The sequence below is a fragment of the Typopeltis vanoorti genome, chromosome 4 (genome assembly GCF_054136105.1).
Source record: "Typopeltis vanoorti isolate ZY-2024b chromosome 4, IOZ_Tvanoo_1.0, whole genome shotgun sequence".
NCBI lineage: Eukaryota > Metazoa > Arthropoda > Arachnida > Uropygi > Thelyphonidae > Typopeltis > Typopeltis vanoorti.
In genome coordinates, this window is record NC_143552.1 from 130,872,574 (window position 1) to 130,891,188 (window position 18,615).

An 18,615-nucleotide genomic window follows, 5' to 3' on the forward strand; every position below is an offset into this window, starting at 1 on the left:
ACCATTTCACTTGATTCATCTGTACTGTATGTACCTGGTCCTGATTTACATACTTACCTACCTTCTTAATGTGCTCCAACATGGATATCCCCCCCCCCATCTATTTAACCTGCACAACAAAACTAAAACTTGTATGCTGGTGTAACATTATTTAATGAAACAAAATAGAGAGAAACACAGTTTATTAAAAAAATTAGCAAAATAGCTTGTGTTTCTCTGGTGCACCATTAGCACTATCAGAACAAATTCCACATGAATAATTGATCCCATATATGCCTGGTTCTCGTAGACAGGCTTATACGTTGGTTATGCATTATTAAAACACTTAAGGAATAGAACAACGTAGTTAAGAATATAAATTAAATTAAACTTTAATAAATATTTTCCGATATTTCCTAAAGGACCATAAAATTGCCATTTTCTAAAGGACCTTACAAAAAGTTACGTGCACGTAGGCACCACAACACAGAAACTGGGAATGATAAGATGAAGCTATTGTTCTCCTAACAGTCCTGATGGTGCCCTCCAGCGGGCTAAGTAGGTGTTCTTGGCCGTTGGGCTGAAGGTCTGCAGATGTAGGCCTCCCAAATTTGGGGCAGTCGCATACAACCAAATTTGTTGAGGTTTGGAGAATTTCTCAGGGCTGAGGCTGATTCCATAAAGAGTCTTTCAAATTTGTATTTGCTACGGTGTATCACTGTAGCTTTCTTCCACCGTATTCTATGGCGTGTATCCAGAGCATGGTCCGCAAGCCCAGAATGACTGTATTTGTGAAAACGGATGTAGTCCTTGTGTTCCGAAATTCTGATATTCGCTGTCCTGCCTGTTTGGCCAAAGTAAGACAGTTTACAACTGCAAGGGACCTGGTAAACACCAGGTAGGTCTAGGGGAAGTGGTTGGTCTTTAGTGGAGCGGATAAGGGATGCCAATTTTCTGTATGGTTTGTAACAGGAGGTCAGGTCATGTTTTTTTAAGATTTTGGTAATCTTTTCCGAGATGCCTCGGATGTAGGGAATGGTGATGGATTTAGAGTAATCCTTGTTGTGGGGGGAGGGAGGGGATCTGTGGTTTGTAAATTCTAATATTTTGGGGGGGGGGGGTTAGCCATTGGCTGAGAAAGTGTTGAGAATGTGATTTAGTTCAGGCCAAGTCGTTTGAACAGATTAGTTTAGCCCCGTTGTATAATGTTTTCACTACTCCATATTGTTGTGAGGGGGGGGGGGGGGGATTGTTGGTGAATGTATCTGCCTGTATGGGTGGGTTTTCTGTAAACTGAGAAAACCAAGGATCCATTAGGCTGGCGGGTGACTAGTGTGTCTAGGAAAGGGAGGCTGTTGTTTTCCTCTTTTTCCAGAGTGAATTTGATTCTGGGGTGTTGGTTGTTTAAGTGTGTTAAGAAGGAGAGAAGTGTTTCAGAGCCATGTGGCCAAATAGCGAACACATCATCAACGTAGCGAAGCCATATGGTTGGTTTTTGTGGGGCAGAGGCTAAGGCTTTTTCTTCAAAGGTCTCCATAAAGAAATTGGCCAAGGTGGGGAGAGTGGTGAACCCATGGCTGTCCCCTCTATTTGTTTGTAGAATTTTCCCTGCCAAACGAAATAGCCTGAGTTCATTGTGAACTGAAATAAGGCTGAGATGTCAGGAGAAAATTTAGCTTGGATTAGCTCTAAAGTTTCCTTGAGTGGGACATTTGTAAATAAAGAGGACACATCAAAGCTGACCATTATGTCAGTATGTTGGAGTGTAAGGTTTTCTATGCTGGCTTTGAAATGGGCTGAGTTTTTTATGAGTGATGGTGTGTTGCCAGTATAGTGTGTGAGCTTTTTGGCCAAATGTTTAGCTAATTTGTATGTGGGGAATCAATGCCATCCACTATGGGACGTAATGGCACATTTTCTTTGTGTATTTTTGGGAGTCCGTAAATACGGGAGGGGGGGGGGGTATAGAGTTAAACGGCTTTAATCTGTTGGTAACTTCTACAGGCCAAGAAGTTTTTTTGTAAGGTCCTTTAGAAAATGGCAACGTGACATTGCCGAAATATCGGAAAATATTTATTAAAGTTTAATTTAATTTATATTCTTAACTATGTTGTTCTATTCCTTAAGTGTTTTAATAACATATATGCCTGGGTTTTTGAGAGGAGAATGAGGAGGCTTTTGATGGTAAGGAAATCAGAGATTTTTTTGTTTTTTTTTACTAAAATAATAAAGCGAATATATGGATGCCTGGGCATCCTGTTTTCTAAAGTGGTCCATGCTAGGGTGACTCATAAATGCTGGCGAGCATATTCCTGTAAGCTCTCTGGTCAACTTATTTTTATGAAACTTTCAGAGTTTCTACATTCAGCTTTGAAATAATGCTGGATCTAATATCCACTTGACTTTTATATAAATAAAAAAAAGATCAGAGATCTTGTTTACTAGGGAGAAATCCACTTTATTCCTTGCTGATGCAGCATAAGATCTTATATATAAAATAAGATCAGTAAAGCGGGATGAAAAACTCTGGTTTTTCATCCCACATACAGACAAAAATCAGCCCTTCAGAATACACAATTTACATACAGAAAATACTGGTTGTTGTGGTGGTGGGCAGTAGATGGCGCTGATGTGGTTGATGGGTAGTAGAGATTCAGTATAGTGGTGGAGATGGAGAGTTGTACAGTGGGTGTCCTCCCGTGATGAGTCTTTGGACTCCTTGGAGGTGTCACGAATAATAATAACATACTTATAAAAACTGTATAAAACTCTTTTCCAAGTGCAGACTGGAATTGACCATAACTTAGTCATAGCAACATTTATGTTGAAATTTGGAATTAGAACCACAAGAAAAATAAGAAGACAAAAGTTTAACCTTACACAACTCAAATCAAATACTACTAAAGAACAGTCTAAAGCAAATCTTGTTTCTTCTCTTTCTGAAATTCCTGCTGATTGTCTTGATCCTGATGCCACTTACCAACAATTTCAAAGACAATCATTGAATCATCATCATTATCAAATTCCTGATATGTACCCTCAAGGGGTGTACAGGATATGATAGTACTACATGAAAAACTTACATTGTTACTAATTTCCTATCCATTTTCCTCCAAATCAATTTGTTACCTGTCAAGACTCCAACATTGTTCCTCCTCTGAGTCTTTTTCCTACCAACCTGGTAGAGAATACTTGTTTTGCTAATCTTTCCTTTCCAATTCTGTTTTAAATGACCATACCACCTGAGATTAGCTCTGCTAACACATTCCTGGATGCCTAACAATGTTAACTTCTTTCCTAATATCCTCGCTTTTAATATGATATTGCCACTGATGCCATCTGTTCATACCTCTAATCTTTCTCAGGACTCTCATATTTGTGGTCTCTAGTCTTTGGTCAAGTGTTTTATTTCTAACCCAGCTCAACATTAAAATTGGTTTGAACATTGTCTTGTATATAGCTAATTTAGTGTTTTGACTAATTTCTCTCTTATTCCACATAAATTTATTCAGTTGACTTCCTACCATACCAGCTTTATTGATTCTGATGTCTATTTCCATATTTAATTTACTGTCTTTACTAAAAATCATGCCTAAGTAGTTAAAATGTTTTACTTGTTCTATAGCTTCTCCATTCATAATGCAGTTGATATTTTCAATGCTTCTGCCTATTGTCTTTGTCACTGCTGACCTTCATACCAAATCTATTACAACAGTTATTCAATTTAGTCAAAGAATCTTGCAGACTTGTACCGAATTTATTTAGAAGTATAACATCATCTGCATAAAGTAAAGAGCTGAGTTTAACATTTACAATTTTTGTATCATGTTTAATACTGCTTCATAATGTGATCCATATAGATAATGAATAACAGAGAGGATAATATACATCCTTGTCTGACACCAGATTCAACATTAAACCATCTTCCTGTACTTCCTTCAAATTCTAATTGCTGAATTACAACTCAAATAAAGACTAAATGTTGCTTGATATAATGCCCTGTTAACACCACAGAACTGTAGTGTTTTGAATAGCTTTTCTCTTGGCACTTTGTCATATTCCTTTTGGAGGTCTACAAAACTTAAATATAGAACTTTGTTATATTCCCATGATTTCTCAACTATTTGATTCTGGCAACTTCTATTTGGCCTGAATCCAGCTTGTTCTTCACCAAGCTTCCCTTCCACAATTTCCCTTCAACTGTTTCTCAAGTATACTTGAGAAACAGTTGAATAATGTGATTACTGCATAAATAATATTGAGTAAATATGCATTTACCTCAGAAGTTAAAAGCTAATTTGACATTGTCACTATATTCTAGTCAGGCATCTGAAAAAAAATTCCTAACTTATTTAAGAGATTTTGCTTGCAAAAATGGAGTAAAATTGGAGTAATAATTTTACTCCAATTGGAGTTTTACTCCAATCATCCAGAATCTTACCTTCTCACCAGGCCTTCTTGCATTAAGTAATATAGCCACTGTAAAACTTTTATACCTCTATATTTGAGCATTTCTGGTTAAATATCTATTCCATCTGTCTTCCCTCATTTCAAGTTTTTAGTGGCTTTTTCTACTTAAAGTACTGATATGTACTTTAAGTAGAAAAATGATTGCATTCTTGTTGAATGTTTTCTACTACCATGCTGTCACTTTTTGTTTTATTTACCATTCTTTCAAAGTAATTACTCCAGAAATTTGACTATCTTTAGTTTTAATATCATCTTTCATTCCTTTTACAGTACTCTTTCCTCTCTTTCTAAGCTTTCTCAATAGCTTCCAGAATATTTTGCTGCCATCCTGATATTTATTTTCTATGTTCTTATCAAAGTTTTCCCATGACTTTTATTTAGCTAGTTTTATAGTGCTTCACTGTCTTACATTTTTTTCTGTATTCTTTAAGAGCACAAGCTGACTTACTTGCCAAGGAATTTTTGATATGCTTTCTTCTTTTCCTTTACTGCCTCTTTAACTTTTGAGTACACTGTAGAGTTCTGTTATTTCTATCCTTACAAGCATCCACACCACATGCCTCTCTGGCTGAATTAATAAACATTTTCTTCAGGGTGTGCCGCTCAATCTCCATGTTTTGGTTCTAGTTTTCAAATTCTTTCATTTTTTTCTTGAATAATAGTTGTTTAGATCTACAGTTCATCTCTGAAAGCTGCTCAACTTTGATTCATTTTAAAACTTTGACACTTTTTTAATTACTTTGAATATGATTTTTAATTTTAGCCTGCTAAAAATTAAATGGTGATCACTTCCAATTTTAAATCCTTTGTATACTTTTGTCCTGAACCATCATGTTGGTTCATGACACAAAAGCATACAGAGGATTTGAAATTTTTTGACTGTGTCCTGAAAAGTTCAGAACACAATCAACATGTTTGTTTGTCCAGTATCCAGATAGATAGTAACTAAGAAGGTACACCAGAAGCAGGTGAGGATTGGACATTAGTTCAAAAATCCCAGTTGGTTTTTGCATTTCTTAAAAATGCTAAGTGAAGGTCTCTTCCCAGTTAGCTAGCTTTGACCTTAAAATGACAAATTTACTATCAACCGCATATACTGTACTCCTTGGGAATACATTTGAAGAATTATAGAAAGAATTTATAACTAATAAGAACATAGTCTTATTGACTATGTTCTTGTTGACAGTGTTATACAGAGAATTTGAAGTAGAAAGTGATTACCGTTTAGCTGCAAGTAGGAATGTGATTAAAATGAATATCATGTTGAAAAGAAAAACAAAAGTTTTAAAATTCAAACCATATTCAACTGTTATTCAAGAAAAAATGAAGGAGCTGAAAATAAGAATCAAATCTTGATGACTCAGTGCACTGAATGATTCAGCTAGGAAGGCATTTGATGATGTTATCTGGAAGAATAAAAAAATCCCAACTTTATAATGCACACAAGAAATTAAAAGAGCAGTCCTGAAAAGAAAGTTCTAGCAGTAAGTGATCATCTGGAATGAAGGAATGCACAGAGAGAGAGAGAGAGCATATGACAAAAGTCATGGGAAGCTTTAGAAGAAAAATATCAGAAGCAGGAAAGTGACAAAACTAGGAGCTACTGAAGAGAGAGAAAAAAAAAAAAAAGCTTACAAATGATAGAAAGAGTAAAATCAGAAATCAAAAAGGGTGACAAAAAATTTAGAACAATCATCATCATGCATATCAAGGATTTAAGCCTAGCGTGGCCTGTTCTGCCCTTAGAAGTCATCGTCTAAGAGGACGTCCTGGTTTTCTTTTTCCTAATGGCTTGTACTTTAAAGCTTGTTTTGGTAATCTTTCTATTTTCATTCTTTGAACGTGTTCCATCCATTTATGTTTATATTTTTTAATTTTTTCTATTACTGATTCTTGGTTTAATTCTTTCATAATTTCTTCATTTCTTTTGTGATCAAATAGAGTATAGTATACTTTGCAGTTTTTCTCATAAACTTCATTTCTGCTGTTATTAATCTTGTTTGTCTTCTTGTTTTATTGTCCAGATTTCACTTCCATACAATAAGATCGGTAGGGCTAATTTAGAACAACGATATTGTGTATCTCTGGATTACTTTAAAAGATTGTTAAATAAAAAAAGCAGTGACAAAATAATAGTAGAAAATAATTAAGAGAAATGTAATCAAATATACATATCAATACCTGAGGTATAAGAGGGAATCCAAAACCTGAAATATGGAAGTGAATATGGTGGCTGAAGTGGATGACATTCAACCTGAAATATTATTAATATCGCACAGGCACTTCCAGAGTCCTCAAACTCATTGTGGGAGACCCAAACTATCAACACACTATCGTACCTCGTTGCAAAACCCATTAACAGATAAAGCACTCACAACTGACTCAGACAACCCATTCCATTCATTCACTATTCTCCAAAGGAAAAAAAAAATCTAGACCTCACCCTTGCTTAACCATACTCTTACCCAACTTCCAGAGATGACCTCTTGTTCTTCCCCCTCCAAATGCTGATATATTTTCTTTGTATTAATTCTATAAAATCCTTTAACTTAAATGTTTCTATCACATCCCAACCCCTTTACCTATTAACTAACTTTTGCAACCCACAAACCCTCAATCTATCCTCATAGGGAGCATTCCACAGACCACACCATCCTGATCACTTGCTTCTGAATCCTCTCCACCATTTCCTCAATCGCAAGAAATCCAAATAGGGTCATATCAAAGTATTATAAAGAGGAATACATAGTTCCCTCAATGTGGTACACAGCTTGTAATCTTTGTATCCCAAAATTTATAACTAACACTTTTGCACATTAAATTCACACCTATTATGTTTTGCCCATACTGTCAGCCTATTTAAATCAGCAATATTCTATGTGCCTCCAATTCATCAACCTCTGTTCATACATTAGTCCCTGTCACCTCTGCCATAACAATATCTTCACTCGGATGATATTACCCCTGCTAAGTGGTCACTCACTAGCTCAACAATTTCATCTGCCTCTTTCCCCTCTCTGTCATCTGCACTCATTAAAGTTATCTTTCCATGGCCATTCTTCCTCCTACTTGCCACATAATGAAAAAATTCTGGGATTTCCCTTTGGCCTGCTCAGCTAATTTCTTCTCATAATCTGATTGTCTTCCTCACCATGCTGGTCACCTTTCTTGCCCAATCCTTGTAATGTTCATGAGTTAGTTGATAATTTTTTTCCTTATATATACCTCCACATTTTCTTGTTTTACAGCTCATGCTTAATAATACTACTTGTCCATTTGACTCCTATCCAATTTACTATCCTAACCTTGGTTATACATTGTGATATTACTTCTTTTCTTAAAATTTCTGGATGACATCTGAGTAATGTTCTAAAATAAGACATGATAGCACTACTATCACATTTTTCCCAACACTTAAATGTAGTTGCATAACAGAGAACTACACTACATTTTACAAATGGCTAGATACATACAGAATGGCTGTGGAACCTTGATAAGTGAGCTTTGCTAATAATGCTTGATAACCAATAGTTGCATAAAGATGAAAAAAAAAAGTTCCGAACTAACAAATTTTAAAATTATTTAGTGCCCCTACACAGATTAATCATATAAAAGATTTTCTATTTTGTTTTCTATCTTTCCCCTCTAAAACTGTGATTCCCAGTTTAAAATCAAAATTATATGTATAATAATTTATCTTTTATTCATTTTATTTTAAATATAATTTAAAAAAATTTAACAACAGATACTTTTATAGTTCTAACACAGAACATTATATGTTTTTTAACTGTTTCTATGTCTCATATTTTAAGGATTTTTTTATTTTTTGTGCATTAATCATTTGACAGCAGTTAGGATATTCCAGTGATAGAATGCAAATAGATATAGAATCTTGATTACTACCTTCATTCATTACAAAGCAGATGATGAAAACTATACTTTTAGAAGAATGATCCTTTCCACACTTTAGAATTGATAAGCCATCTTAGATGAACATGACCCTGCACCATCAATATCAACATAAATCCTTGACTCCCTGGAGTCAAGGACTCATCGAGATAGGTTATAAATCACCAAACCAGCTGTCATACTTTAAATTCATACCTTAAATTCATTCACACTAGATGCACTCGCTACCCTAAAGGCAAAGTATTCTACTCACTCACTGCTCTCTAGGAGAAAAACCTAGCTCTTACCCCCTTTCTTGACTATGAACAAACTTTCATGTTCTCTCCCCACCTTCCATATAACAAAAAATTTCATCAGATGATATTCTATAATACCCATTCAAAAATTTATAGACCTCTATCATACACCCTTCTTTCTTCTGTTAACCAGTCTCCAATCCACATATTCACAATCTGTCCTCATAATTTAAATCCCATAATCCTGATATAATCTTTGCAACTCTTCTTTGCACCCTTTCCAAAGCATCTTTATCTCCTTGGATGATGGAAATAGTTTTTATTGTGAGTAATTTGCTATAATAATATTTGCTACAATGAGAGCTGACTGCATTTTGCAGTGCATCCTTTAATCATATATAGGCTGGATTTATTTCTATTCCTATTTTTATCATAAATTTTCTCAAAATGCCCTTTTAATTTAGTGCTGCATAAAATTCCATAAAGTTAACATACATTAAATCTGATAAACAGCCTTAAGTTAAAAGAATAATTCTCAGAAAGTGGATCATTATTAATTACAGCTGAAGTTCATATGAATGTCTATAAATAATAGATATATGCAAATTAAAAACAAGCCAAATGTAATATTTCTCACCTCTAGCAGCTTCTGTATGTGCTACCCAAGCACCAGGATCTATAGGCCTAACAGGTTCGGTTCTGGGAATTGTGAAATAGCCTTTTGGATTAGGATCCCAGCACTTAGCAACAACTAATTTAATTGGACTAAGAGTATAGAAAGTGAAAGAGAAAAAAATTCATTACTTATTAAGTATATATATATATATATATATATAAATGTAGAAAGTATTTTACCTTGGGTATAATAAATTGCCAGTCCTTTAATAATAAAATAAGTCAGACCTCGGCAGAGTGAACGTGACAACATCCAGCATCGTTTAAATATAACATGTATTAATGTATGTATCGATTCTGCATTCGGATTTTTTAATTTAATGTAAAGTTAAACTGCCATAACAACATCTAATGGACTATTATGAGTAATTTCTCATTTCTTGTGTTTAAACTTTTAGTTACCTTTAACCCCCCTGAAGACGTAAGTCAAACGACATATAAAACTTGCCAGGTTTGTTTATCTTTATTTATCTTAATAAAGATGTGGTCACAATACCGAAATCTTTCTTTTGAACTGCTAAACCTACACCCAGAACTTCACCTGCATTATTATAAGGTCGTGCATAAACACAGTTGAAAAATTATTTAATCAAAACTGATTAAACTACAGATATTTCAATTTACATATCAGTCTTAATTAAATAATTTTTCAGCTGTGTCTGCATGTGACCTTAACATAATAACGAATAATCCACAGTTATGTAATAATCAACCTGTTCACCTCTATTCTCAAATGGACAACCTAAGAACAATTAAAAATATTTCAGCTATTTAGGCACAATTTTTATAGACTATAGCAAATTAAACACGGAAATAGTCAACAGAATAAGCAAAGCTGACATGGTGAGGAGCCAGCTGAATAAGTTTATATGGAATAAGAAAGAAAGATATTGATACTATCTGTTAACTGCTCTTTTTCTTAAAACTCTCATATCTGTGGTCTCTCTATTCTTTGATCAAGTGCTTTATTTCTAATCCATCTCTCAGATCTATAACTTAAAACTGGTTTCAACACTATCTTGTATACTGCTAGCAAAATAACATTTAAAAATGAAGAGCTTAGGAAGGAACGTGATATTGTCAGCATTCAGAAATTTAGTGTGTGTGAAGAGCTAATCTAAAGTGTATGGGTCACTTAAACAGAATAGAAGAGAAAGGTTAGCAAAACAGGTGTTTGATGCCAAGATATTGGGAAAAAGATCCAAAGGAAGACATATCCTCCAGCGTATCCTGTACACTTCTTGAGGGTACATATCAGGAAACAGAAGATGATGATGTTTTTTTTTTTACTAATGTCAGGTTTAGGAAATTGATGGATATGTCCTGTTCGGTTTCTATGGTGATTTTTAGTCTATGTCAAGAAAATAGCCACGAAAATATTCCACAAACCCACCCATATCGAAAACTACCTCATACCATCCTTGTTCGATTAAAAAATCAGTCATCCTAACACAATTCATAAATGCTTACAAGTTTTCAACTAACCGTGAAGAAGTTATCACAAATGTTTCAAAATCAGAATTACCCAACACTACCCACCTGACTTTTCCCATAAATCTCCGCCAAAAAAATAAGGTGTACCATCGCAAATGTGAGCAGTAGTTGGAAGTTTTTCCTCTTCGTTATGCTATAAAGGTACCAAGAAATGATATACTTGGTTTAATCCTTTATCCAAGTGTAAGCATACAAGTTTGCACCTGAACTATTTCACGACTGGGGCAACTCGCATATAGAAGCTTATGACTACATATTACTTGCCTTAATTTCCCATAATGCAAAGCACATATCCTTATGAGTATAATGCTATGCATTATGGGAAAGGTCACTACTACCCAGACCAGTTTCAACATTTATTGAGGTCTTGTCAGTGGGAGCCAGACCCATATGTCATACCAAGGCTGAAGTAATGCAGAAGTCATATTTTCATATACGAGTTGCAAAAGGTGTCACCCCTTATTATTAAAATACTCTGGATTAGAGATTAGTTGTTGGAAGTTTTCCCACTTGGTTATGTTATAAATTAAAGATACCAAGAAATTATATACTTGTTTGCTTACACTTGGATAAAGGATTGAACCAAGTATATAATTTCTTAGTATCTTTAATTTATAACATAACCAAGTGGAAAACTTCCAACAACTATTCTCTAATCCAGAGTATTTTAATAATAAGGGGTGACACCTTTTGGCAACTCTTATATGAAAATATGACCTCTGCTTTACTTCAACTTTGGTATCACACCTGGGCTTGGCTCCCACTGATGAGACCTCAACAAAGGTTGAAACCGGTTTGGGTAGTGGTGACCCTTCCCATAACTTTTTGCTTACACTTGGATAAAGGATTGTATTAAGTTATGGGAAGGGTCACTACTACCCAGACCGGTTTTGACCTTCATTAAGGTCTAATCAGTGGGAGCCAAACCCAGATGTGATACCAAGGTTGAAGTAATGCAGAAGTCACATTTTCATATACCAGTTGCTAAAAGGTGTCACCCCTTATTATTAAAATAGTCTGGATTAGAGAATAGTCATTGGAAGTTTTTCCACTTGGTTATGTTATAAATTAAAGATACCAAGAAATTATATACTTGGTTTAATCCTTTATCCAAGTGTAAGCAAACAAGTTTGCACCTGAACTATTTTCAGAACTGTGTGACACCTTTTGGCAACTCGTATATGAAAATATGACTTCTGCATTACTTCAACCTTGGGGTCGGGCTCTCACTGATGAGATCTCAATAAAGGTTGAAACTGGTCTGGGTAGTAGTGACCCTTCCCATAATGCACAGCATTATACATTCCCATAAGGATATGTGCTTTGCATTATGGGATACTAAGGCAAGTAATGTGAAGTCATAAACTTCTATATATGAGTTGCCCCAGTCCTGAAAATAGTTCAGGTGCAAACTTGTTTGCTTATACTTGGATAAAGGATTAAACCAATTATATCATTTCTTGGTATCTTTATAGCATAACCAAGAGGGAAAACTTCCAACTACTGCTCACGTTTGTGATGGTACACCTATAACTTCTCTTGAAATCCTTGACACCATCCAGAGGCATGCACAATTAGGCTCATAGATCATCCCTCTCTTACACTCACTTCAACCTCTATCTCAGAGGTGCAGTGTTTCAGCACTGTCTATGGTTGCTGCTCCAGTGAATTGGCAACCATCATTCCTCCACTTTCTGTTGTACCTGTTAATACAACAGCAGAAGCTGCTCAGCACCCCTTTACTGTACAACTGCAAAGACACCAAATCTGCTTTTATTCATCCTCTTTTATTCTCATTCACCTCTGTCCTCTGGAGCAGACTTCCTCAAGAAGAATTCTCAAACAACAACAACCCTTCAACCTCTAATGTATGGGATTAATATTTCATTTATTTTTGAAAGTACCTCATTCTAAAGGCCAGTAATTTGTTCTCTTCTTTTGAGAGCCAGAGACATAAATGGTTGCTGATTTAATGCTTGTATTGTCAAGTTAGCTTAAACATTAGAGATTCCACTATTTTTTCAAATTTTAGATAAATCATTCACTATGGACCATCCAACTGTCAGCCTATATTTTCAAATTTCAAGGGTATTTAAGGTTTCAGTGAAAACAGGGGCTAATAATTAAATCTTTTTACCTAATCAATGGTCTTTCCATCAATGTGTACTTTAGTTTTACTTCTTCCTATTTTTTGAAAGAGTATATAGCCATATGAGAGAAATCTCGTGATCAGAAAGAACAGGAATTTATTGAATTGCTGCGAGATAATTTTCTCAAGCAGCATGTGAAAGAAGGAACTCGAGGTCAAAGAGTGTTGTATTTGCTCATAGCATCAGACAGGATCTCTGTCAAGAATATGGCTATTTTACCACCAATTGGTGACAGTGATCATGCTGTGTTTTCTTGGGAAGTATCTACTTATATTGAAGCGCCGATTAAATCAGGCTACATGCTGAATTACAAAGCCAGAAATTATGATCACCTTAGATGAAGTTCTTTGGTCCCATGGTATCAGTTACTGAATGGAAAAAAAATGTCAGCAATGCATGGGAATCTTTGAAAAAATGCTTGAATGAGGTGGTATCTGAATTATTCCTAGTGTTCGAAGAGTAAATAGGTTGGGTGTGAAATAGATGTGCAGCCTTATTAAGCTAGAAATCCACAAGAAGAAGATGATGTGGAAAAAGTATCGTGAGAATAAGAGTGAGAGGAGTTATGAAATATATAAAGCTCAGGCCAGAAAAGTAACGAGTATTGTGAGAAAAGCTAAAATGGAGTATGAAAAGAAATTGGCCATGCAAGCTAAAGGCAATCCAAAAGAATTTTATCGTTATGCTGCAAGCAAACGAAAGAATGAATGTGGAAGAATAACTTTATTGAATGCAGATGGTACACCAGTGTCGGAAGCTAAGGAGATTGTTCAGTTAATGAGTGCTCACTTTGTTAAAATATATCAACCACGTGTATGTAGATTGGTGCATGGAGCTACTGCTATGTTGGATGAAGAGTTAGAGGTTCATGAAAATGAGGTTGAAGAGCTCTTGAATAACCTGGATAAGAATTTGTCAATAGGGACAGATGGAATATCTGCCCGTTTGTTAAAGGAATGTTCAGCTGAATTGGCTAGGCCTTTCACACATTTGTATAACTTGAGTCTCAGCTCAGGAATGATACCACAGGAATGGAAGGAATGTATGATAGTTCCATTGCACAAGGGTGGTGCAAAAACTGATGTGTCTAACTACCGACCTATTAGTATCTCTGGTGTGGTAGTGAAGCTTTTAAAGAAGTTGGTAAGAACTCGCATACAGAAATGGGTAGACAAGCATTCTATACTCTGCAAGGAACAGCATGGGTTTACTAAAGGAAGGTCATGTTTTAACAATTTGCTCATATTTTATAACAATGTTACAACCGAGTTGGATAAAGGGAATGGATATACTATGATAATGTTGGATTTTTCTAAGGCATTTGATAGGATACCACATGATAGACTGTTGTGTAAACTGGAGAGTATGGGATTGGAACATTAATCTATTTTATCAACCATCCTCTGACTGAATCTTCTTCAATCAGAGGATGGTTGACAGACAGATATCAAAAAGTGGTATACAGTGGGTGTGAATCTGCCAGATTTAAGATAACCAGTGGTGTACCTCAGGGTTCAGTCCTTGGGCCATTATTGTTCAATCTATACATTAATGACATCGAGCAGGGTCTATCATCAGATTTCCAATTGTTTGCTGATGATGCAAAGATAGGCAGGGCAAATTAAGGATGCTACTGATATTCAACAATTACAAAATGATGATGATGATGACAAAATGATTTGAATAGACTGGAAATCTGGGCAAATGAAAATGGCTGTCAATTTAATGTTAGTAAGTGTAAATTCCTCCCTTTCTCAACTGATATCAAGAACAAGAGACCGAGACGACTGGAGGAGGCTAGCAAAGAGTATCACCTACCAGCCATGAATGACCCAACAGTTCATTTAGGACTATGGGAGAAGAAGAAGTGTAAAGTTATGCAGTTTGGCGTGATTAGAGTTCCAGCGGCATGTTATATTAGCGGGGTTATGCTACAAGAAACTGAAGAGGCAAGGGATCTTGGTATATTGATGAATAAGAATTTAAAGTTCAAAGGTCACATAGCAAAAGTTGCAAATACAACTCAGAGGATAATTGCTATGTTGAAGCAAACCTTGACATGTAAGGATAAGGAAGTAATTTTGCCTCTTTATAAGCCTTTGATAAGACCACACTTGGATTACTGTGTGCAGATTTGGACACCTGGGTTCCAAGGGGGATAAAGAAGCTGTGGAAAGGGGTGCAAAGAAGAGTTACAAAGATTATATCTGGATTATGGGATTTAGATTATGGGGACAGATTGCAAGTATGTGGATTACAGACTCTGGTTAACAGGAGAAAGAGGGGTGATATGATAGAGGTCTTTAAACTTTTGAATGAGTGTTATAGCATTCCAAATGATGAAATTTTTCATTATATGGAAGGCAGGGAGAGAACACAGGGGCATCCATGGAAGTTAAGACTGTTCTCAGTCAAGAAAGGCTTAAGAGCTAGGTTTTTCTCCCAGAGAGCAGTGAGTGAGTGGAATAATTTGCCCTTACGGATAGTGAGTGCATCTAGTGTAAATGAATTTAAAGGAAGGTATGATGGCTGGGTTGGGTAATTTACAACTTCCCTCGATGAGTCCTTGACTCCCTGGAGGTCTCAGATAATAATAATAATAATAATATAGCCTTTGGTGATGGTAAGTCATCATGTTGGAGGCTTAATGGATTGTATACAGCACTCAGAAAGACATGATGTCCTCACAGCACTTAAGCCTCTACATACGGTGATGGTAAGTGGCTTGACTATTTTGGCTTTCTATTCTCTTTTTAGAATCTGTTAATAGAACAATGTCAACCTGAATTTTAATATGGTCTCAAGTGAAGGAGGAGTAAGCATAGTTAATAAACAAAGGAAGGCAACTTAATCTCTGAGAATCACATTTTAAGTTAAGTCAATAAAAAAGTACAATCTGAATACAATACAATACAAATACAGCTGACTCTCGCTATAACAAACTACAGGAATAGTTTGTTTAGTGGATAGTTGGCTATAGCTAATTTTCTTTAGAAATTAGCTATAGCCATTCAGAACACTGCACACCATAAGTGCAGTGTTCTGAATGACTTATCATATGCCTTTTCCATATACACAAAATTTAAATACAGATTCTTATTATATTTCCACAATTTCTAAACTATTTGTATTAAAATAAACGATCCTGACAATCTCCATTCAGCCTGAAAATAGCCTATTCTTCCCAAAGGTTCTCTTTCATGATTTGTTATTAGCTTCTTCTCAAGTATGCACGTAGAAATCCTACCTGGAATGCTATGCAGGGAAATTAATCTGTAAATATCACATTCAACTATTTCAGCATTTCTGATCAAATATAATCTACACCAACTATTTTTCTGTATTTCAGCTTCTGGTGGTTTTTCTATCTCAGGTATCAGCATGTAACTCTTGACAACATTCTTCTTGAATATTTTCTACCACTGTTCTATCATTTGCTTAAATTTACAATCTTTCAAATAATTACTCCAGACATTCAGAACATTATATCAGACTTCATGTAGTATTTATCAATTGATTTCTTCTACTCTTTCTTCCATTTCTAAGCTTTCTCAGTAGTTTCCAGAACATTTTATTATCTACATAATCTTCTGTTCTTATTAAACTGTTTCCATGACTTTTGTTTAGCTACTTATAGACATAGATTAGCTATCTTACATTCTTTTCTGCATTTTCATTGGGCATATTTACTAACTCACTTGCCAGGAACTTTTCATGTAACTTCTTTTGAAGGGACTACTTATGTTATTGAGTCCAGCAAGAAGTTCAATTTTTTTCTATCCTTAGTTGCTACTCTCAAATTTTCAGCCCACCTTTGTGCATTCAAAATCCAAGTGGATATCTAATAATACAAACAACACATGAAAGAAGGTGAAGATTTGAACACTTAATCAAAAGTTCTGGTCTATTCTCTGAATTCCATGCAGGTTATTGAAGGTCTTCTCCCGGTTATCTGGCTTGAACTTTAACAGATTAAAATTAAGGCTTGTTTAGGGCAAAATTTTCTCAATAAATATACTTTAATGATTATCCATGATTCTATAGATATTTTCTTCAAATGCTTTGTATCTTATTTTGTTCTTGTTGGTTGTTTGTTTCATGACCATAGAATAAACATGCTCAAGTAACTGAGTTAATTCCTTCAAATAACTTTCAAAAGAATTAACGATAATTCAACACACAGTATATTTTCCATGGATGGATATCAGCTACTAATAGCAGTTTATTAATGCTTATTAAACGCTTATTAAATATTCTGAAAACTTTATTCTAGAGGTACAGAATGGATTTAGAAAAGGACGATCATGTATAGACCCAGCCTTTTGCCTAAAATTAATAGTAGAGAAAAGAAGAGAATATAATTTGGAAACACATATTGCATTTATTGACTTTGAAAAAGCATTTGACAAAGTTAAAAGAAACATATTATTTAACATACTAAAAGAAAGACAAATACCAAATAATATCCTAAAAGCTATCACAAATATATATGAAAATAATCAAATACAAATAAGATTAAATCACAAGCTATCATATACAAGAGAGATAAACCAAGGGGTCCGACAGGGATGTCCCCTCTCAACAACTCTTAGTAGTATCTACTTAAATGAAATAATAATAAAATGGAATAAAAATTTACACCAAGGAATTAAACTTTCACCTACTGTTAACTTAAACACTCTCCTCTTTGCAGACGACCAAATAATTATTACAAATTCTGAAGATAACTTACAGAAAGCTATTTTAAATTTAAATGAGATATCCAAAGATTATGGTATGATAATATCAACAGAAAAATCAAAAACTATGGCCTTTAAAGGACAAGATCCAGCAAGAACTAAAATAGCAATAGATAACAAGATCTTAGAACAGGTGAATTCATTTAACTACCTAGGATGTATGATCACATATGAAAATGAAAAAGATATAAATGTAAAAATTGCAAAATATTTAAAAATAGCAGGTGTAATTAACTCTATATTTAAACCTAACCTAGTTCAAAAACAAACCAAGCTAAAAGTATACAATACATTAGCCTTACCGGTCTTAATGTACGGAAGCGAAATCTGGACAATAAAACAAAAAGACAAACAAAGATTAACAACAGCAGAAATGAAGTTTATGAGAAAAACTGCAAAGTATACCCTATTTGATTACAAAAGAAATGAAGATATTATGAAAGAATTAAACCAAGAACCAGTAATAGAAAAAATTAAAAAATATAAACATAAATGGATGGAACACGTTCAAAGAATGAAAACAGAAAGATTACCAAAACAAGCCTTAAAGTACAAGCCATTAGGAAAAAGAAAACCAGAACGTCCTCTTAAACGATGACTTCTAAGGCCGGAAGAGGCCATGCTAGGCCTAAATCCTTGATACGTATGATGATGATTAAACTAACAGTCATTTATTAAACTTTACAAGTGGCCTGGCTGCTAAGAATGTAGTAAACTACTGAAAATACTTAGCCAAAGTCCCATAGCACAAATACTATTCCAAAGGAAATTCACTATGGCATTACTTCAACTGCAATGAATTATTACTTTCTCTATAATTATGGAATTATTCCCAATAATTTAGCTATAGTGAGGAGTGATAACAGCAGCAGTGATTCATTTGTTGTGTTCAAATTAAGGCAAACTAAATTTTACAAATTTAGTAAATAAACAATGAATATTGAGATGCGTGATTATCACATG

General features: G+C 34.7%; 1 protein-coding gene across 3 annotated transcripts in view; it reads right to left on the reverse strand.

Annotated features, from left to right (window-relative positions):
* Window positions 1-18,615, reverse strand: part of dsh (Segment polarity protein dishevelled) — a 423,724-nt gene that overhangs the window by 205,969 nt on the left and 199,140 nt on the right. For all 3 annotated transcript variants that reach the window (XM_090392005.1, XM_090392004.1, XM_090392003.1), the window contains exon 11: window positions 9,232-9,359. In XM_090392005.1, the coding sequence (XP_090248131.1) occupies window positions 9,232-9,359 (128 nt within the window). The remainder of the gene's footprint in view (window positions 1-9,231; window positions 9,360-18,615) is intronic.